Here is a 21719-nt window from a genome sequence, read left to right as displayed (position 1 = left end):
GTTTTGAGTCTGAGACCAACTCAAAACTGGGTTGGATTGGATCACCCTTGAGGTCCCTTCCAGCTCCATGACTCTGTGACATTTGTATCTTGCCTTTCCTCCAAGTAGTTCAAGGTGGCATTTAAGTCCTCTTTCTCATTTTATCTTCCCAAGAACCATGGGAGATAGGTTAGGGTAAGTATTGGTTACTGGCTCAGGGTTACCAAAGAGCTTCAGGGCTGCATGGAGCTAGGAAACTGGCTGTTTCCAGCCCTAGTAGAACACCCTAACTATTACACCATACCACACCTCCATGGATACAAATGGCAATTTGACATGGAAAAACACTGGCAACCTTTGGAAAGATTTGATTCTAACCAACACTTATTGTTGTAGGCTGCTTAGGGTCCTGTGCCAGGAGAATAAATAAAATGCATTTTAAAAGTTGCCAGACTAGTCTCATCTTGTTGCTACATTGTTATTTAGGGGCAGAAAAAGCATTGAAGCATTGATCCTGGAACAATTGTGTTTGTTTACTGATACCTAATCAGCTATATTAATTTGGATCAGCTCTCATCAGGTACTATTAGTAAATCAGCAATCTGAGTACCATTTGAGTTATTTGACAGCCTCTGGGGCTTGGGAAGCAAATAATATTAAATGGCAATTACTTTTACCTCTAACCTGGGGTGCTTTAAACAATCAGTCTCCTTCTGTCACCTCCACAGCTCATCTTTAAATCATGGCTTCATGCTCCTGTGTGTTCTTTTTCAGGGCATATTTGCGCCATCTGGTGGCAGAGCTCAAAATAATATTCAGATGAACTGCAGATTCTTAACAGATTTCCATACTGTGATTCCCCCTGTACTTAAAAAAAAGAAGCTTGCATCCACAGATTTGTAATAGAACAGACTTTAAAGTGGAAATCATTAAGACGTATGCATTAGGAATTACACCACTGTAGGCACTATAACTTCATTGGTTATTTTGAGACCTTCCTCCCAACCCCTTATGGTGGCTGGCATTCAGTCCCACTGGAGCAGATTCCCCTAACCCCCCTGGATAGTACCTAAGGGGGTGGTATAATTTCTTTGGCAATGACTACTGACCAATCCTTTTTGATATTTTGATACAGATTATGGATAATTGGAAATATCATAAGGCAAAAGTGGCTTCATATTGGTTAATAAAACTAGACTCTGCAAAACAGCGAAAGGTAAGTGGTACAATTTCCCTCACTGTGTGGTAGCCATTACAGGTTTTTTAGCCAATTGCCTATCTATGTTCTTATTTAAGCTGAACCTTTTTTTTGAGGCTATACAACCATAGAATCATAGACTTGGAAGGGGCCTCATAGGCTATCAAGTGTCACTCCTGCTCAGTTCAAGGACTCCAGCTAGACTGAGCATCCCCATCAGGAAGCTGTCCTGCCTCTTTTTGAAGATATCCAGAGAAAGAGACCCCTGCTACTTCTCTTTGTAATTGATTCCATTGCCAAACTGCTCTTAATTTCAAGAAGTTCCTTTTCATGTTCACTCAAAACCCAGCCTCCTGTAACTTGAAAACATTAGACCTGATCCTATCAAATTTGCCCCCTCCTCTCTGTGAAGCCTTTTAGATGTGTAAAGGATGTAATCTTTGCTCCTATCAGTTCAGTGTTAATGGATACTTTTCAACTTGTGCAGCCGGATGATGTGGACAGGATCCTTGGAGAAGTAAAAGCCACCACATGTATCTTGGACCCTTGTCCTTCTTGGCTTGTTAAACAGGCCAGAGGAGGACTGGCTGAATGGGTAAAGGAGGTAATCAATGCCTCCTTACAACAAGGCAGAATTCCATCCTGCCTAAAGGAGGCTGTTGTGAGGCCTCTGTTAAAAAAGTCATCCTTGGATCCCACAATAATGAAAAACTATCGGCCAGTATCTAACCTACCATTTCTGGGCAAGGTTTTGTAACGTGTGGTGGCTTCCCAACTCCAGGGATTTCTGGATGAAACAGATTATCTAGATCCATTTCAATCTGGTTTCAGACCTGGCTATGGAACAGAGACAGCCTTGATTGCCTTGGTGGATGACCTATGCAGGGAACTGGACAGGTGGAGTGTGTCCCTGTTGGTTCTCCTGGACCATCTCAGCGGCTTTTGATACCATCGATCATGGTATCCTTCTAGATCGTCTCTCTGTGATGGGGCTTGGAGGTACTGTTCTACAGAGGCTCCGTTCCTTCCTGGAGGGGTGAACTCAGAAGGTGGTACTGGGAGACTCCTGTTCGACCCCCTGGCCATTGACCTGTGGGGTCCTTCAAGGTTCTGTGTTATCCCCTATACTGTTTAACATATACATGAAACCACTGGGAGAGGATGTCTGGAGTTTTGGGGTGCGGTGTCATCAATATGCAGATGACACTCAACTCTACTACTCCTTCCCACCTCAATCCAAGGAGGCTGTCCTGGTCCTAAGCCAGTGCCTGTCTTCAGTAATGGACTGGATGAGGGCAAACAAGTTGAAACTTAATCCAGACAAGGTGCTCCTGGTCAGTCGGAACACAGATCGGGGAATAGGGATCCAGCCTGTGTTAGATGGGGTCACACTCCCCCTGAAGACACAGGTTCGCAGTTTGGGGATACTCCTTTGAACCTGGAGGCCCAGGTCTCTACTGTGACCAGGAGTGCTTTCGCACATTTAAAACTTGTACGCCAGCAGCGCCCATTCCTTGAGAATCCAGATTTGGCCACGGTAGTACATGCCTTGGTTACATCCTGTTTGAACTACTGTAATGGGCTCTACATGGGGCTGCCTTTGAAAAATGTTCGGAAAATTCAGCTGGTTCAAAGAGCTGCTGCCAGGCTATTAACAGGGGCAGATTACAGAAACTATACAATGCCCCTGTTGAAACAGCTTCATTGGCTGCTAGTTTGTTTCTGGGCACAATTCAAGGTCCTGGTTATTACCTACAAAGTCCTATATGGCTCAGGTCCACACTATTTGGCATGAACCGGCCCAGACTCTAAGATCCTCTGGGGAAGCCCTTCTTTCTGTCCCAACATCATCACAAACATGGTTGGTGGGGACATGAGAGAGGGCCTTCTCAGTGGCTACCCCTAGACTCTGGAACTCCTTGCCCAGGGAGATCAGAATGGCTTCCTCCTTGATGGCGTTCTGCCGGCAGGTGAAGACCTACCTGTTCACACAGGCATTTAGGGAATTACTATAAGGACAGGCTGGGATGTTCGATGTTGGACCAGTTTAAACATTCTTTTCAATGTACTTTTCATTTTATTGTGCTATTTTTTTAAAATACTGTGAAGCTGCTCTGAGTCCCAGTCCTGAGAAAAGAACGGGATACAAACACACAAATAAGTAAATAAATAAATAGTAGAGTAATGTCACCCTTCAGCCTTTACCAAGATGAACATGCCCAACTCCCTCAACCATGTTGACTGGCCATGTTGATTGTGGGATTCTGAGATTTGTAGTTCAGAAGTAACATTTCCTAAGCTTTTCAGGATTTCATATTCATGCTGGTCAAAAGCAATAATCAGCATAGGTTTTCTGGGACTCAGGTTTGGCATTAAGTGAAGTGTATTTCGGTAAACATTTTATTGCCTTTAGGATGGGAAGCAGATGAGCCCAAAGTTTACCTTTCATCTTGGAAATGCCAGTTTTCATGTCTAACACAAAGAGATAGCTTTTAAGCCCAGTCCTCATTGTTCTGTAAATCAGTTAAAAAACATGAGATAATTGTATTTTTAAATTCTTGGACAGATATTAAGTCTCACATCTTTTTTGTTTTGAAGCCAATTTCAACATTTTTAATCAGAACAAGCATACATATATTTTTGTTTAAAGTCATTCCAGAAAATAACATTTGCAATTCATGACTATTTGAAAGAGTTAGCCAGAGAAAAGATGTATGTGAGTCAGGTGTAGGCAATATGTGGGCCTCCAGATGTTGCTGGACTCAAACTCTTACCATGCTGCCTGAAGCAGATAAGGATTCCAGTCCAAAAGTAGCTCTTTTCAGACATTACGCACCACACCTGCTTCAACATGGGAATGCCTAGTTCCCCCCACTCCCACCCTTGCTTTTCTCACATGAAAGGTGACATAGATGAAGAGGAGAATTTTTGTTTGCATGTAGGCTTTCCATGTGATCAATATCCTTAATTTGTCAGTGTTTCATTTGGCATGGAGGACAGCCATGCAAATAGGTTGTTCTTGAGATAAGAGGAAAATTGATATTGGAGAGGACAAGGGAAAGTGCTCCCCTGCTGAATATTATGAGTAATGCCTGAAAGGGTAACATCTAGAAAACCACACACTCCACACCTCTGGTGCAAAAGAAACAAAATTTTGCAAAATTAATCTCCATTGCATTATACACCTTTTTCTAGGCTGGCCTTCCTAAATAAACTGCTCTGGCTTTGTATAAGGAAAGTAAGAGGTGATTTCAAAACCACTTTCCTTTGTGTTACAATACCATGCATATATTTAGCCACAATGCATCCTTGCATAATTTTTTTTTCCAAATCAGTATATTAAGTCAGAAAATGACCACAGGAGAGATGTTCCAGTGACATATCCCCATTGCACCACTGATGCATATGAAGCTTTATGCAGTAGTGTAAGCAAAAGCTATATTCCTGCTCCATGGAATTGTTCAATGATGTTGTGTGCCTTTAAGTCATCCTCTGAGAGCGAGAGTGTGCCTTGCCCAAGGTTACCAGTGGGTTTGTTTATGAATTGTAGTCCAACCATAACACTAGCATGTTGACTCACCATCTCCAAAGTTATGGTGTTGAGCAGTTAGAAATATTCTACTTTGATGCAGACTCCCTCTTTCCTTCATATTTATGCTTCAGACACCCCATTTACTCCTGTGCATGGCTGTTTTTAAAAATCATCCCCACCTATCCTTTCCTTATATGCAGTTTTTTTTAAAAAAAACAACACCACTCAATTTCTGCCGCCTGTCTACATTTTTCCATTGACAAATATAAGTGGTACTCTGGGCACATGGTCTGGGCTGAGATGATATACTAGGTCATTATGAAGAAAAACGGCACTTCTGCACAGGCGGATGTCTTTGTTCAGCTTGTAAAGACTTGCCTGATGACTCAGGGGGCTGATATTACCTGAAGCGTTGGTGAGCTCTCAACTTCTTTTGGCAGCAGCAACTTGCTGTAGGCTTCTCCGTATCTTTAATCCTAACCTCTGTGAACAATCAGAGTCATTTTTAAGGGCAAATGGCTCAACTATTGACATTGATGTTGTAGCTTAAGAATTTCCAAATGTGACACGTGTGTGCAAAGCTCGGCTTGATCTGAAATCGAGTGGTCTAGATGGTAGCAGGAACAAACTATTTAGGGGAAAGGGGGAAAAAAGAGCAGATGCAAATCACAAACATATCTAAAGCAATTTGTCAAAGGAATTTAGTTAATGAGTGTGCCCAGCAATTACATAAAATCTCATGTAGATACGTTTTGGCCCCATTACTTGCTGGTGTATATAAATAATAAATATTTAAAAAATAATTTGAATAAAAGGAGTGTATGTAGGGTTGCCATAAGTCAGGACCTCCAAACTGGGACAAATGTAGGACAAATGTAGGACAAAATTTTCAAATGGAGGACACATTTTGAAAAAAATGGAGGACGCTCAAAAATTGATGGCTTTTTAAAAAAAAATTCATATAAATGCATGTTTCTTAGGCATGATAAAAATGGAGGACATTTGGCATTATTCCTAGACAGATGGCAGAAATGTGCTTCCCTTTCTGGCCAAAAACCAGAAGAGGAGGAAGAGTGGAAGAAGCAGAGGAGGAGGAAGCGGAGAAGAAGAAAAGGAGGAAGAAGAGGAGGAGGAGGAGGGGTAAAGGAGGAGGAGGAAGAAGAGGAAGTAGAGGAAGAAAAAGGGGAGGAAGAGGGAAAGGATGAGGTGGAGAAGAAGAGGAGGAGGAGGAGGAGGAGGAGGAAGAACAGGAAAAAGAGGAGGAAGAAGAGGAGGAGGAGAGGAGACAGAAGAAGAGGAGGAGGAGAAAGAAGAAGAAAGGCTCTTTCCCCTGCCTTGAAGCCTCCCTGGCCGGCGGAGGAAGCTTCAAGGCAGGGGGAAAAGGGTCTCCCCTCACGGAGAGACCCTTCCTCCCTGCCTTCTAGCCTCCCTGGCTGGCGGAGGAAGCTTCAAGGCAGAGGGAAAAGGGTCTCCCCTCACGGAGAGACCCTTCCTCCCTGCCTTCTAGCCTCCCTGGCCGGCGGAGGAAGCTTCAAGGCAGGGGGAAAAGGGTCTCCTCGAGGCGAGACCCTTCGTCCCTGCCTTGAAGCCTCCCTGGCCGGCGGGGAAAGCGGCAAGGGAGGGGGAAAGGGCCTTGACGAGGCGAGACCCTTTCCCCTGGCCCTCCCAGGCCGCCTCCCTGGCCGGCGGAGGAGGCCAAGCAGGGAACGAGCCTTGCTGAGGCGAGGCTCTTTTCCCTGCCTGGCGTCGGTGGGGGGGTGGGGTGGGGGTCCCGGGGGCGGGGCCAAACTGGGGTGGGACCATGTGGCCACGCCCCAAAGCGGGAAAGTCCCGCCCCCAGGCGGGATATGGCAAGCCTAAGTGTATGATGCCACACTTACAATTATTAGAAAGCATTAAAATGTTTGGATAAATGGTGGTGGTTTTGGATGTTATATGTAGGCAAGCAGCAATGCAAGGGTTACATTGTAAAGTTGAATAAACAAGAAGAAGGTTTTTGCTGCCCCCCCCCCCCCAAAGGATCAATATATGCAAGACCTGTGGGAGCAAATCCCAGGATTTATGCACTCCCTTCCACATTGAAGTGCAGAGCCAGTGTGGTATGGATGCAAAAATGTTTGACTAAAACTGTAAAGATTCAGTTTCAAATCCCTATTCAGCCACAGATAATATAATAATAATATTTATTTATAGCCCGCTCTTCAGCCAAAAGGCTATCAGAGCAACTTACAAATTGTTAATTAGACATTTTTCTGCCCTCAGGCTTACATCACTGGGGGGCCTTGAACCAGCCCATATCTCTCAACCTAACTCATTTGACATGGTTGTTGTTAAAGGTTTTTATCCTGCTTATTGTTGTTGTGTGCCTTCAAGTGATTTCCAGCCTGTGGTGACTCTAACGTGAACTTATCACAGGGTTTTCTTGGTAAGATTTATTCAGAAGGAGTTTGTCAATACCTTCCTCTGAGGCTGAGAGATTGTGACTTGCCCAAGGTTACCCAGTGTGTTTCTGTGGTTGAGGTGGGATTTGAACCCTGGTCTTCAGAGTCCTAGTGCAACACTCAAACCACTATATAACACTAATACCTTATGGGAGGAAAAATGAAGAGGAGGACTGTGAAGAGCTGGATATAAATACAATAAACAAATAAATACCATGTTGAGCTCCTTTGGTGGGAGGTGGAATATGAATATAATAAAATAAAAAAAACTTAATGTGAATCCTGTATGAGCAGACCCAGCCCTGGGTCAATGGATCTCTTTCACAAGAAATGACATGGAAATGACAAGAGACATGGCTCTTTCAAAGATAGATCATGTAAGCAAGGTTTACTTATGGACACACGTGTTATGTGTTTGTGGGTAGTTTGCATTGTAATGTTCTAAAAGGTTGTTTGCAAACTTCCCATTCAGTTTTATGTTATGCTGTCTTTTATTACATTACATTTTATGTTATATTATCTTTTATTTTAAAATGTGTTTTAACTGCATTTTTTCCAAAATAATCATACTGTTGTTTGTTTGTTTTAACTTTTGTAAAATAAGATAATGGAACCTTATTTTAATTTATTGTAAGTTGCGTTGGGTTCCATCCCAGGAGAAAGGTGGAATATCAATTCGAGAGAGAGAGAGAGAGAGATTTGGGTAATATTTGTCTGGCAAAGTTAGAAAGAAGGATTTTTGGGGAGGAAATTAATAGCAAATTGGACTTATAAATCATGTATGTGTTCTTTTGCAATTGTTTTTCCATATTTGGGAACAAATTGTATTTCTCTTTAAAACTCTCTGAAAAAGAGGAGGAGTTGGAGTGCAACAGGGACATAGCTAGGATTTTAGGAAGGGGGGGGGTCCAGACTAAGTGCCACCATTATAATGGGGCTTGAGTGCGGCGGCGCAGCAGCACACACCATTCCTTTTTCTAATGGAAGGGGGGGGTCCGGACCCCCAGAACCCCCCCCCCCCTGGCTACGTCCCTGAGTGCAATTATGACTATAAAACATTGTGTAGTGGCCTTTGTCCTTGTAAATCTAAGCTCATTGTGTATAATCCTTTCCATTATGTCTTAGCTTTTCTGCAGCATGATATCTGTCTGTCTGTCCATCCATTCTTTGGTCTGTACAAGAAGTTTAGAAGTATTCATTTATCATGCCTTTTTGCTGTATGACTTTTAGGAAATCAGTGCTTTAGGGCACCACTTCTTGAAATCAGCCATTAGTTTAATTCATACACAATTAGTTTGGTATCCACAAAATGGACACTGTGAACATTTTATGCTTACAGTTTCACATTTTGATTTGAGTGGAAGCTGATTGTCTAGCGTTTAGCCTATGAACCTCTAACCCTCATTTACTGAAGACTGGAATTGATACGTTAATGATAGCAAGAAGTGAGTCAGTAACTTGTAGTCAACGCTGAAATGAACTCAAATAAAGTAGCTACTATCCCAAGGCAGATGGAATTGGTTTCATGTGAATAGTTTTAAATTCTCTTCCAAGATCTGTATATATCCCCAGGGTTGATTTCTATGTCTGAGTGGCCACATGGTCCTTTTAAAATGTCTGCTTCATGTCACTTAGTCATAGAAATCAGGCCTTCAGATATTACATTAACCAGGTTGTAAAATAACACAGTATGCACTAAGAAGGAAGAAATATTTTATGGGGTAGAATAGCTTTAGCTGGATCCAGATCAAGTTATGAATTTTCTTTTGAGTACAGAGAGAAGACAAATTAAAGCTCTTATAAGAGCAATTGCAGGTTTTTGTACTCTGCTTTCCCACTGCCTTTCACTTACCATCTCTTGTATTAGCCAAACATAATTTTAAATAGAAGCTCAATATGGACATTTAAAAAAGGGAATGACAGTATTTCTCATATAATACACACACACACACACAGAGGGGGGGGGGGTTCTTTTCAGTTCTGTCTTCCTTTAATGCCGTAAATCAATGGCCTTCAGTAATAAACTAAAGAGGTCTTATCCAACTGTCCATCTGAAAGCCATATAGAAGTCAGTGGAGACTGTGGATATATATAGTATGGCACTACTTCCTTGGATAGCGTTATACATAGAAAAGCAGCATAGAAGCTTTGAAAATAAGAAAGTTTTTTATTGTTGTTATTGCATGCTTTCAAATTGTTTCTGAATTATGGAAGCCTTAAGGCAAAATCATGGAGTTCCATTTGCAAGATTTTTTTCAGAGGGGGTGTCCTATTCTTCTTTGGAAGCTGAGAGAGTATGACTTGCCCAAGGTCACCTAGTGGGTTTCCAAAGCCAAACAAACATTCAAACCTGGGAGTTCTAGTGCAACTCTCAAACCACTACACCCTCCTGGCTCATTCTTAAAACTAGACAATTAAGGATACGTATTCAAGCAACAGCAAACACACAATAGCTGCATACTTTTCTTCTGCCAGCTTTCATCCATGCTCCAATTTTATTTACCATATATAAGTACTATAAGTCAAGAAATTTATGCCCCAAAATTGACCCTAAAATCCTGGGTTGACTTACATATGGGTTAATAACTGGTACTGGTTAGAAAGGTCCTAAAACAAGCAAGCTTCATGCCCCACTCTTGGTGTCCCGAGGCATGTTCCCCCCCCCCTCTCTCTCTCTGTGTGTAAGAGGTTTCCAGTACGATTTGCAAGTCTTTTCTTCCCATGGAAGAAACTCCCCATTTAACACCACTTGCTTCCCTCCCCAGTCCGATTTGCAAGCTTCTTCTTCCCATGGAAAAAACACCTCACTTAACAGCACTTGCTTCCCTCTCCAGTCTGATTTGCCTCTTCCTATGGGGAAAAACGCCTCATTTAATACCGCTTGTTTCCCTTCTCAATCTAATGTTAAAACCTCTCCTCCAGTAACTGGGAATCATTGTTAGGTGGTCAGGAGATGTCCAGAGAAGGAGAAGGAGGGATGGAAGTGGCGTTTCCCCCTTTCCATCCTTCCTTATGGCCTCCTAAGTTTTACTCTAGACTTTTCCACAGGTCATATCAAAATCCATGATTTTGACCCTGAAACCTTCCCTTGACTTATACATGAGGTTAACTTGTACACAAATATATATGGTATTTATTCAGCAATTCAGTTTATATCCTGCTTTTCCTCCATTGAGTTGCAGCATTCCCAGGCTCACACAGTAAATATAGACCCACTTTTTCCAGGCAAGCATTCTCTGAAGATGCCAGCCACAGATGCTGGCGAAACATCAGAAAGAAACTCTGCTAGAACATGGCCACATAGCCTGAAAAACCCACAAAAAACCATGGTATTCGTTGCTTTTTTGCTCCCCACTTCCTCCTAACAATAATAACTTTAAGATAGTTAGGTTGACAGAGAATGATGGGGGACACCCAGTTTCATATTGGGGGGGGGGGGGAAATGTGTGTGTCAAACCTGCTTTGCATCCACATGGGCCAGAATACTTTGGGAGGGGCCTGGGTTAATGTGGCCCCCAAAGCTGCCATGGGCATTCCAGAGTGATGCCAGGTGGCTGTTGACATGCACATCCTGTTGTGTTCTCCGCTATTGTGAATCACTCTTCCTGAGGCTGAAAACAAGGCACTCAGTGTCGCTCCCATGGTTGGGTGCCTCTTTCTGACCTTAGAGAGAGCAACCTGTGGTGAGAGTGGTGGGTGGAACAAAAAGAGGTGCATGTGAACAGCTGCCTGGACTCATGCTGGAGGGCTATGGATTTTCTGGGAAGAGCTGGAGCAAAAGGTGAGTTTTTAAAATTCATTTTAAGGCTGGTATAAAATGGGTTCGGTGCTGAATTGGCCTTATGTCATCACAATAGTTTACACCAGATTGGGACCTGTGTCATCTCTACTGATTGTCATGAGGATGGGGTGTGTGTGTGTGTGTGTGTGTGTGTGTGTTATTTTTCCTGTGCACCAAGTTCCAGTGCAGCAGTATGGCACACTGTTTCTGACAGATATGTTTGCTAATCTGTGTACTGACTATCTTGCCCCTTGTCTATTGTCAGGTAGGTTGTCCTTTTTGTTTTTTTTAAAGTACATGATGCAATTAAATTCAGATAAATGTTTGTTGCTTTCCCTTTTTTCAAAGGAAAACAATTTTTCGAAACTTTTTTTTAAAAAATAAAGAGGGGCATGCAGCCTGTAGCGTATTAGAGCGCTGCTTTTACTTGGCTTATGTGAGAGATGAGAAACAGGTCTAGGGGCACCCTATCTGGAATGAGTGCTATTCAGAAAACTAGCTGTGGAGCACAGTTCAGAGAAACTAAAGTTCACTCGGTGTTTTGCTGAAATCTGTATATTTTGCTTATGAGTAGCCTTGTCTGCAAAAACCTATGCCTAAATCCATTTGTTAATCCCAACTAGAGTGATGCTCTTGAACCAGCAGAAATTTGGCAAGTTCAGATTTACCACAATCCTGCTTATACTCATCTGTTCTAGCTGGAGCTAATCATTGGATATATGCCCTTTCTTGAAGGATTACATTTTTTTTTTTTAAAAAAAATCAGTTTTAAGTGAAATTTTGATCTGATCTCATTTGTTTTATAAAAGTTTTTTAAAATTGCAGACCATTGTTGCAACATATAACAGAATCCCAACTTTAAAACTACTGTACTACCATTTACATATTTTCTCCCCTAGAAGTTTACTGACACATCATTAGTCAAGTTTTTTTTTTTACAAAGAAGTATTCATCACCTTTTTTCTTTTGTCTAATATAATCCTTTTTCAGGTTTTAGATATTGTAAAAGCAAGCATTCGTTCAGTTCTGCAGCGTGTCTGGAGAGTTTCAGATGTGGAATGTTTACATTTGTACCGACTTTTTAACCGTGTGTTTAATCGCCTGCTATGGAGCCATGGCCAAGGGCTGTGGAACTGTTTCTGCAATTCAGGGTAAGAGCTGTCTGTGTATACAGAAACCCACATGGTTTTCCTTGACTGAAACCACAAACCTTTCTTTTTATCACTGCTGTGGGTTGTTTTTCTCATAGTTTTCTGGCAATACTGTTTACTAATCCCATGTTTCTCAGGCTACTTGTCTCCATAATCTCAATACTGACATGATAGTGGTTTAGTACTTTTTGTCAATAATGAATTTGCTTGAATTCATATCCCCCTTCTCTTTTATTGAATGTGCAGCATTGAGATCAAAAAGATTGGTAGGGTTTTTTTTTTTTGTGTTGTTACTTTGCTACAGGCTTCTAAACTCGTTGTTCTTCACCTTTGGCGCCAAATATTTTGGTCTTCCACTCTCAGAGTTCCTTATTACTGGCCATGCTGGCTAGGGCATTTGAGAATGGATGTTCAAAACATCTGGGACAAAAAAGATTGAGAACACTCTTTTGATCACCAGCATCAAGAGATACTGGAAATCTGTTAACTCTGTTTCTGGCTGCATCCACATTGGGGAAATAACCTGGTTTGGTGCTGCTTTATCTCTTTCTGGCTCAAGGCTATGGAATTCTGGGAGCTGGAGCTTGTTGTGGGGCCCAGAGTGGCCAGGTTATTTCCCCAATGCGGATGCAGTTTCTAAAACACATTCCAACATGACATCTCGTATATCATTGAACATAAGTAGCTGGGGTTTAAATCAGGAATAGGAAGCCACTGACCTGTGGGCCAACTGTGGATGGCAGGTAATGCTGTTTCCTGTGCATAAAATGTTTCCTATGCAAAATAGTCATGTGTGGATTTTGAGTAGACTGGGATGGTGTCTATAGGCCAGGATAATCTGAGAGCAACCTGAAGTATTAGCCCTGGAGTTACCACAGCCTCCCCACTCTGTTATCTGGGGCCCACCATTGCAACACTGGGTGGCTGTTTGCACATGTGTCCAGCTGTGCAGCCTGATATGACTGCCACAGCAGTGAGTTGCTAACTCTGAGGATAGAATGAGTTGCTCAGCTTCAATCACAAAGCTGGGATCCTCTGCAAACATCCAGAGCACGTGGTGAATTATTTCAATCCATTATAAAAGGGATATATCCTGGCTTTGGTGCTGAACTGGCTTAGCATTGTCCAGACTGTTCACACCAGAACTGGAGTTTGAGCCCTGCACTTGTCTGGAGTCCCCAGTGAGAGGACGGGGATGGAAGGACTTTGTATTTGGCCCATGTAAACATGTCCCAGTTCCCAAACCTTGAAGATTCCTGTCAGTCCAGGATTCATCTTGCCAGGGCTAGCCATAGCTTCTTGACATTCAACCCCCCCCCCCCCGCTTTTTTTTAAAATTTGGTTTGAATATTTTTCTATTCTAGAATATTTTTCAGTGAGATAGCTGGATTTGAGAGACAGTGACTGGCTTGAGACACCCATTAGATTTTTGTGCCTGTGAAATGATCTTAACTTGGATCTCAGTCATCAACTGTAATTTGGAATCTAATAACATGAAATAGTAGGTGGAATGGTAGGTTTTGACTGGGGAAGCTCATATTTAAATCCTTCCTCTGCAATGAAAATCACTGGATGGACATGGGTAGACCACTGCCTCTTTCTCTAATAAGTCTCACAGGGCTGTCATAAAGATAAATTGAGATTCCAGGCATGCATACCTTCCTGAGCTCAAGGAGGCTGGCTGGGAAAAGAAAATGTAATGACTTCCTTAAAAAGTTTCTTTTGTTTCCCCAATTGACCTTCCATGTTAACTGAGTCTAATCTATACATTTTGAAGCTGCTAATTTTTCTTTTGTGGTTGGCACCCAAACTGCACTGGTGCCATATAAACATTTCATATTGTTTGATCCACCCCAAAAAATCACATTGTCCTTCACATACCAGAACGGTACTGTACCTTCACATATTTTCAGAGCCACTGTACAGGGAGAAAGCTTGCATGTATCTTACTTTATTATGCTGAGATACAATTGTCCAAACTGGGCTGAATTTAGGAAGTGCTGCTTACCAGGATAGTTTTGAAACAGTCTCTTTCATAGTCTTATCACATTTAATACTATGATAACTGCCATGGCTCCATTCCATGGCATCTTGAAATTTGTAGTTTCATGACTTATTTCAGATTCTGTGCCACAGAGCTCTAGTATCTTTGTTGTTATTGTTGAGTGCCTTCAAATCATTTATGCAACTCTATCACAGGGCTTTCTTGGCAAGATTTGTTCAAGGGAGATTTGCCATGGCCTTCCCCTGAGGCTGAGAGCATGTGACTTGTCCAAGGTCACCCAGTGGGTTTCCATGGGTGAGTGGGGATTTGAACCTTGGTCTCCAGAGTCCTAGTCCCAACCTCTATATTATGCTGGCTCTACCAAACTACAACTCCCACAGGATAACATAGGATGCAGCAATGGTAGTTAAATTCAAGTGCTATGAGTGTATATTGTGAAAGACACACTAGAACACATTGCCGTTTGAGAGAGGCTGGTAGTGCAACCTAAGCATGTTTACTCAGAAGTAATTTTCCTTTAGGTTCAGTTGGACATACCACTAGTAAGTGTGTTTAGGATTGCAGCCAAAGGCAATAATGCAGGTTATTAGACCAATAATTTGGAATACCATTGGAATCCCAAGAGAATGCAAGCTTGTTTGAATTGAGGCTTCAAAACACTGCTTACCAGAAAAAAATAACCACTATTGAGCAGCAGTCTACTCTTCTTGCTCTTTGCATGAGGCAATCCCTTGCATTACCTGAAACATTTCCTGTGAAACAAATGTAAGACGTTAAGGTCAAGTTCAGGAAAAATGACCGTCTGCTGGACACTGCAGTCTGGGAGGCTCTTATATTCTAGTGCAAGGTCTGTGTTTTGCCAACGAACATAATTCTGTATTCTAGTTTGTTTCTATTTTAGCAAGTGGTTTGGAACTTTACATAGTTGGTTGAACCTCGATCCATGTCCTTGCATTATATTAAATATAATTTGCAAACATGTCAATAAGGCATTTTTGTATGGAATGCTAAAGGATTGTGGCACATGGCCCTCACTGAACAACTGGCTTGTATAGCTTTTTCAATCTCAAGGTTAACTTATTAATATGCATTTTATATTTCCCACCATCGCCTGGTGAAATAGGGTGGGCTCTTTACTGTAAGTGGGCAAGGTCATGCATTATTTCTCTTCCTTCTCCATGGCGAAATCTCTCATGTAGAGCAGTAAAGCTTTTAGCTTGCCATTTGTGACAGAAAACATGAGGTCATGTCTGTTTCCATGCCAACAGGAGCTCCTGGGAGACGATATTCAGTAAAAGCACAGAAGTGGTGACTGCCGATCAGCTCCAGTGTTGCCAACGAATAGTCGAGCTTTGTAAACAGTGCCTGCTAGTGGTTTACAAATACTCGGCCGATTCCAGAGGGTCCCTCACTGGAATTAACCCTGAATGGGATAATACAAGGTATTGGTGCTACCCTGATATTGGCATGCTGTATCATCATCAACAACAACAACAACACCATCATCATTATTTACTTGTTTATTCTTACCAATCTCTCCCCATGGATCGAAGCGGGAACAAGAGCAGACCAACAAATGTGCATTGAGTTAAGAACATAACATCAGTGAAAAAACACATCAGTTTTAAAGAACAAAGCAAGACACATTTAACCTCATTTAAAATTAAAACAATCTGTTTAAAATATGTCATTTAAAATTTACAACCTGAAAACATTCAGGAGACAAGCGCCATTGTGTTTGGAGATTATCGTTTATTTCTTCCTCTTTTTTTTAGAAAAAGTCCAATGCTTTTCAGCCTATATGAGAAAAGGCCTTCTTAGGATCGAGAAACAAACACCAAGACAACTATATTATAGTCATTAAAAGGATGACTTACTGGAGTCCTTAACTGTTTTAATGTGCTTTTCACTACTCTCTTCACTAATGCTGTAATCTGAAACAGAGTGGGCACCTTGTGGCTGTCCACCTTGGTCCCATTAGCTGTAGGCAGCACAGCCTTTGGTGAGGGATAATGGAACTACAGTCCAGCAACATCTGAAGGGCCATAATGCAGGATGGCAAGGATTTGATAGTCCCAGTGCAGCTTCAGTATAGCAGGCATATAACACTTGGAGTTGGGAAAGTGCAGGGCAGGGACTGTATGAGGCCCCAAGGCTGTTTTTGTAGCCCTTATATTTTGTCTGCAAATGCTCCTGCAGGTGTTGGGAGTAATTTTGCCACTTTTTGTTCTATCTGAACCTTTTTAGATCTAGGATAATCCTTTTTTTTTCAACAGGAAGTGACTCAGATGTCAAAGCTCCTGGGGTTCAGTGTGGCCCCATCAATCTTGAGGGTTGATTGTGTCCCCCATAGCCTACATTGCCGCTACCACCTGTGTTTGCTTAGTTATGCCTGCTAACATGATTACACCTAGAGTTATTAATCTGATATGAGAATTACCTCATTTTGATGTTTCTTTTTTCAAAAAAAATGATTCACGGAGCACATAGCTAAGTTTATTTTTTATTTTTATTTTGAAACATACACACCTTCTTAGCAAGTATAAGGGCACTTTTCAGTTGGTTATAGCATTGAAAACTTACTCTCCCCTGCCTTGTAGGGTTTTGCTCTTATTATTGAGTTTTCTGACTGGGCTTGTGGTTTTAGAAGCACCTTGTTCTATGTGGAAAGCACTGCAATCATTGGGTTAAACCTGTGAATGGCTGCCTGTAGCTCAGGGTCAATAAAGAGGGAGATTGCCAATATTTTGCTCTATGAAAAGTTAATATTTGGAGGAGGGCGGAAGAAGGATTGATCCTCAGTGATTTAAAACCTTGCAAAATGGAATATCACTGGACTTGTCTAATTCTCTATAGAGCATCTCTGTTCCTTTAGGGCAAAGGTGATTTTTGTTCCCTTAAGTGATTCAACAGACAAAGAAAAGGGGTGGGGGTGGGGGAGTATTTCTTCATATAGTGGGAAACTAGCATACAGATTTTATTGCTTCACATTGTAGTGATAGATGTTGGCTTTAAAACCAGTGGTAGGGAACCTGTAGGATTCCAGATGATGTTAGTCTACCGATTCCATCATTCCTGACAGTTGGAGGCATGATGACATGGGATAATGGAATTTGGAGTAATTTGGATAATTTGGAATTTGGAATAATATCTTGGAATTTGGAATAATATCTTGAGGGCCTCAGGATGAGTTTCCCAATCTTGATTTGAAATATCACTTAAACGGGGATTAAACAAAATCATAGAGGAAGTTAAACGTTACTTAAAAGTAACTCCCTCAGTTCAGAGCCCATTTTCTCAAAATCATTGTATTGGCTACTGTTGGAAATTAATTCCACATCAGATGGCCTGGGTCAATACCATTGGACTAGTTCAACAGAGAGTACTTTTAAATCCTTTCAGAAAGAAGCACCATAAGGACTGGGGTGCTTTCCTTAGAATCTGTTATACTAGCATGCATTCTGGCCTAGACAACTACCACAAAAGCACTGCCATCCAAATGATGCACACTTTAAGAGACTCCCCCCTTCCCAGCTAAAATTCAGAAGGGTGTCACTGCTCTGCTAGGAGGGGATTTTTGTACCCCAAGTCCTCATCCTAGAGCATCTAGTTCTGGGTGTAGTACTTCTGCCAGTCTCCTGGCTCTACTCTTTGCTAAGTTGTGGAGTGCTTCCACCACAGGAGGGAGCAGTATGGTACAAAACTATTCCTATGTCTTCAAACACTTGCCTTGAGAACGTTTTATTTAGCAGATGCTTCACTTGTCTTTGGCAGCATGTGTGTGAAAGAGAGGCACTAAAACATAAAAGGCAGCCGCATTATCAAAATGGTAAGTCTCTAAAACTAGTGCAAGGTGAAAAAGAATGATTACAGATTGGATGTCTGAATAGCCATGTGATAATTTTCATCATCTAAAATAAATCTACACGCCAACAGAATCAGGTCCACCTGTAATTCACAGAAGCCTAACTTTAATATCTTTGGTTGCCTCAAGACCAGAGTGGGGGGACAATGCAGCCTACCAGATGATTTCGGACTGAACCTCCTAGCAGCCCTAGCAGGGATAGCCAATGGTGAGGGATGCTGGGAGTTGCAATTCAGTAACATCTGTAAGGCCACACTTCACCCTGTGCTGCTAAAAACAGATAACAATAATGAGGATTTGGGGTTGTTTATGGGGAGGAGAATAAGCCTCATGCTGTGCATAACTTGTCCTAAATCCACTTTTTAAATTTCCATTCTAAAAACCATTTTGGCCATGCTGGTTTGGGGATAGCCAAGCCCTCATAAAAGGAACTTTTTCTTGGACAGAAAGCAAGTTATTTTAAAACAAACAAACAAACAAACATAAAAATCACTAAATTGAAGAGATATGCCTTGTGCTCTGCAATGCTTCTGTCCTGGTTGGGAGGATTCACTGCCGAAATTGCCACTTTAATTCTTGTGGGTAACGATTATCTTTTGATTCCCACTGATTGCATCTATTTGCTAAATAGGATTACTAAATGCCAAGTACAAATTCAAACCTCTTCAAAGCTATACTGAGCTCTTTGAGATTGTTTGAGACAATAGATATTGGTATCCTTGGGAGCTGAAATGTGCTTGCAATTCTATCATGTAAATGTTGCCACCAGTCTCACATGAATTGATGTCAGCTGGGAAAAAAAGAAGCATGTATTAGGGAAGAGATAACTCTGCCACGGGGAAACAAACTTGCTTGCTGAATACTTTATCACTAGTTGCGTAATAATCCTAGCTGATTGATCAGTGATGCCCAAAGACTCGTTTTTCTTTTCATAATTTATACAAGAGAGCATTATTATCATGGAACTTAGATGATCAGATCAAACCAATCTTATGCACTGCAGCTATTATGTATCTATTAGCAAATGGTTTAATGAAATACTGTGAAAAAGTCTTATTTCATGTGTCAGGACAGCAACATTTCTTAATATCTCCCCCCCCTCCTTTTTTTTTTTTTTTTTTTAAACAAAGAGTCCATTTTCCCCCTTTTAGCTCTTGGAACAACTCAAAGTTCCTTCTTAACCCATAATACATTGAATTTAATGGGATCTCTCCATTGGCTGTGACGGTGTTTAATAGTATTTGAATGCAGCCCTAGGCACTAATGCTGCCATTTTACACACTTCATTGGATTCGGTCTGGCAGGAAGGAAACTTTAAATGTATACAACATCCCACTAGAACAGGGCTTTTGTTTGTATTAAAGTCACAAGAAGCTTTTGGTAGCAGTGGTCTGATTCCATCGTACGCTCTTGTGACATTGCTTCGTAACTTTGTAGGATTAATCAACATGATTGTTCCAGAATACTGAGCATTCATCCATCAATAGGGTTCTATACACTGATGTAATACTTTCTAAATAGTGCTTTATTATGTGCAGCAGTTGTAATCAATTCTAGCATAATGCATTCATCGTTACGCAGCTTCCACTTAGTGTATGTATTATTTTATGTACTTTTAGAGCATTTATCTAATAACTGCAAATAATTATAGTACATCTGTAATGAGAAATAGATTAAATGGCAATTATTAGACAATTCATGATAAATTATTGTTTGTAAGATTTTACTCAAGTTCTGCTTCTGCTAATATAGTCTGCTTTTTTAAAGCAAATAAATCAGAGAAAGTCATTGATGAATGGCAAATTAGCAGTTTGCTAAAAATCATGACAATGAGGTGCTGGCTATGTCACAGCTTCATTAAGTAACAGTCTAGTTTAGTCTGTTTTATCAGAATTTATTAACAGTGTTTTCAGGTTGGGGTTTGTGCAAACGATAACTCATTTTTGGAGTAATGGAAGAATTTTGCACTGTTTGTGTTCTCCCAAACCCTGAGCAATTGCAATAAGTAGTAACAGTGACAAATATATGTAAGTTTGCTCACTGCCTTTTAAAAGACAAGAGTTTGAGAGGAAATAGAGGGAACAGGTTCATGAGATGTTTTTTTTAAAATTCTCCCTGCACACACCTTTTAAATGACTCATAAGATGGCAGCAATGTAGTTGTTGTCTAGCCTGTAAAAAGCAGCACAACAAGTGAGCAGATATGTGGTGGGAATGGAGGTGCGGTGTTTGTGTCTCTTGTCATAACTGATGTCAAAACACTATCCAGTAAATGTGTCTAAAAATGGCACTACTTCAAGACAGTAATGTTGGAGATAATAATGGTTTCCCATACCTTCTGTTTCCCTCAAAATTGTGTTTTCTAGGTGAAGGTGAATTCTAACTTAAAGATAGGTTACAAGGAAAGAATATATCTCTATATATCGGAAGGCCTTAGGATACTATCCTGATATGCATCCAATCTTCTGTGAATTAAATCTCAATGTGTAAAGTATTCACTTTTTAGGGCAAGTCAATAAAGGGACAGTGGGCTCTCCATAACCACTGATTCCAGGACCCCCCTGTGGATACCAAACTCCATGGATGCTTGTCCCATTATATACAATAGGGCAATAAAATCATGTCCCTTATATAGAATAAGAAAACAAATGCTTGCTTTTTGATAGTGTGTGTGTGTGTGTGTGTGTGTGTGTGTGTGTGTATGATTATTTTTGAATGGTGGTTGGCTGAATCTGTGGATGCAGAATCTGTGGATATTGAAGACTGACTGTATTGTTTTGTTACTGCTGGGAGTGGTGATGGTGGGCTGTTTTCTTATTGGAGACATGAGGGCAACTGCAGCTGGTCCAAGGGTCTATTTTCTGTCTATGTTCTGTCCCTGGGATTCTTTGAGAGCAACATGACTACCAAAAATCCCAAAAATATAAAAGCAAAGAAAGAGAAGTGGGCAGACATTTTCTTCTGGTTTTGGAAAACAGATATCTTTTTGATGTTCAGGGGAATATCAGAGGGTTCCAGGAGTGGCAACTTGCCTTATGGTGCAGGGGCTAGAAAAAGGGTGATCTGGAGGGGTGAAGGTCCACAACAACACATCTGGAGGACCAACACGTCTGACAGTTCCTTACCTGCACGAGTCCAGAGTTGTTGACTCAAAACATTTGGCTGAAATGAAGATACTTGTTGAATTCTTGTTTTTTCCCCCCTCACTCATTCTTCTTCTTTATTTAAAGGTATTCACTGCCAGGACCTTTGCAGTTCATCATGAAACCTTCCACTGGTTTTGGGTGTAGCTCATCTGGAATGACTCGTTCTATCTTGTTTACACCTAGATATGACCATTCATGAAACAAAAGGGAATGTTATATATAATGTGCAATTGGTTTTATTTTTTTCCTTTTAAATTTCAAATGTGCGATGGAACTGAACATAGACACTGTTATATATTTATTACAGTATGTAAAATGTAGCTCAAAAACCTGCTGTAAACAATTAACCTTTCTGGAAATATAATAAACCTTATTAAAATGTTTACAGAGATGTGTGGGTATCTAGATTTTGCTAGGTTTCAAAGCAACTTCTTCCAACTAAAAGTGCTGTTTTCATCATAGAGTTACTTGATGGGAAATGTGTGTGATAGTAATGGATTGCTTAAGCAGAGTAATCAAACTGGCAAAGCAGAAGCTGAACAATACTCAGTCCCGCACAGACCTATACGCACCCAGTGTCCAGCAGAAAGATAAATGTAGTCTTCCTTGTAAAACATATAAG

General features: G+C 41.1%; 1 protein-coding gene across 10 annotated transcripts in view; it reads left to right on the top strand.

Annotated features, from left to right (window-relative positions):
* The window catches only part of TTLL7 (tubulin tyrosine ligase like 7), a 202131-nt gene extending 180669 nt beyond the window's left edge, over nt 1–21462 (top strand). For 9 of the 10 annotated variants that reach the window (XM_089515542.1, XM_089515539.1, XM_089515544.1 and 6 more), the window contains 4 exons: nt 1115–1195; nt 11922–12082; nt 15356–15529; nt 21182–21462. In XM_089515542.1, the coding sequence (XP_089371668.1) occupies nt 1115–1195; nt 11922–12082; nt 15356–15529; nt 21182–21296 (531 nt within the window). In that variant the 3' untranslated portion in view covers nt 21297–21462. Of the gene's footprint in view, nt 1–1114; nt 1196–11921; nt 12083–15355; nt 15530–17861; nt 18145–21181 lie in introns of those variants that run through there. The other variant, XM_089515543.1, reaches the window with a different exon arrangement.
* The last annotated feature ends 257 nt before the right edge of the window (nt 21463–21719 follow it).

Source organism: Sceloporus occidentalis, unplaced genomic scaffold (genome assembly GCF_023333645.1).
Source record: "Sceloporus occidentalis isolate IW3139 unplaced genomic scaffold, rSceOcc1.0.p SCAF_3, whole genome shotgun sequence".
In the NCBI taxonomy this organism is placed as follows: domain Eukaryota; kingdom Metazoa; phylum Chordata; class Lepidosauria; order Squamata; family Phrynosomatidae; genus Sceloporus; species Sceloporus occidentalis.
Note: the sequence above shows the minus strand (reverse complement) of the source record. Positions and strands in the feature narration are given on the sequence as shown.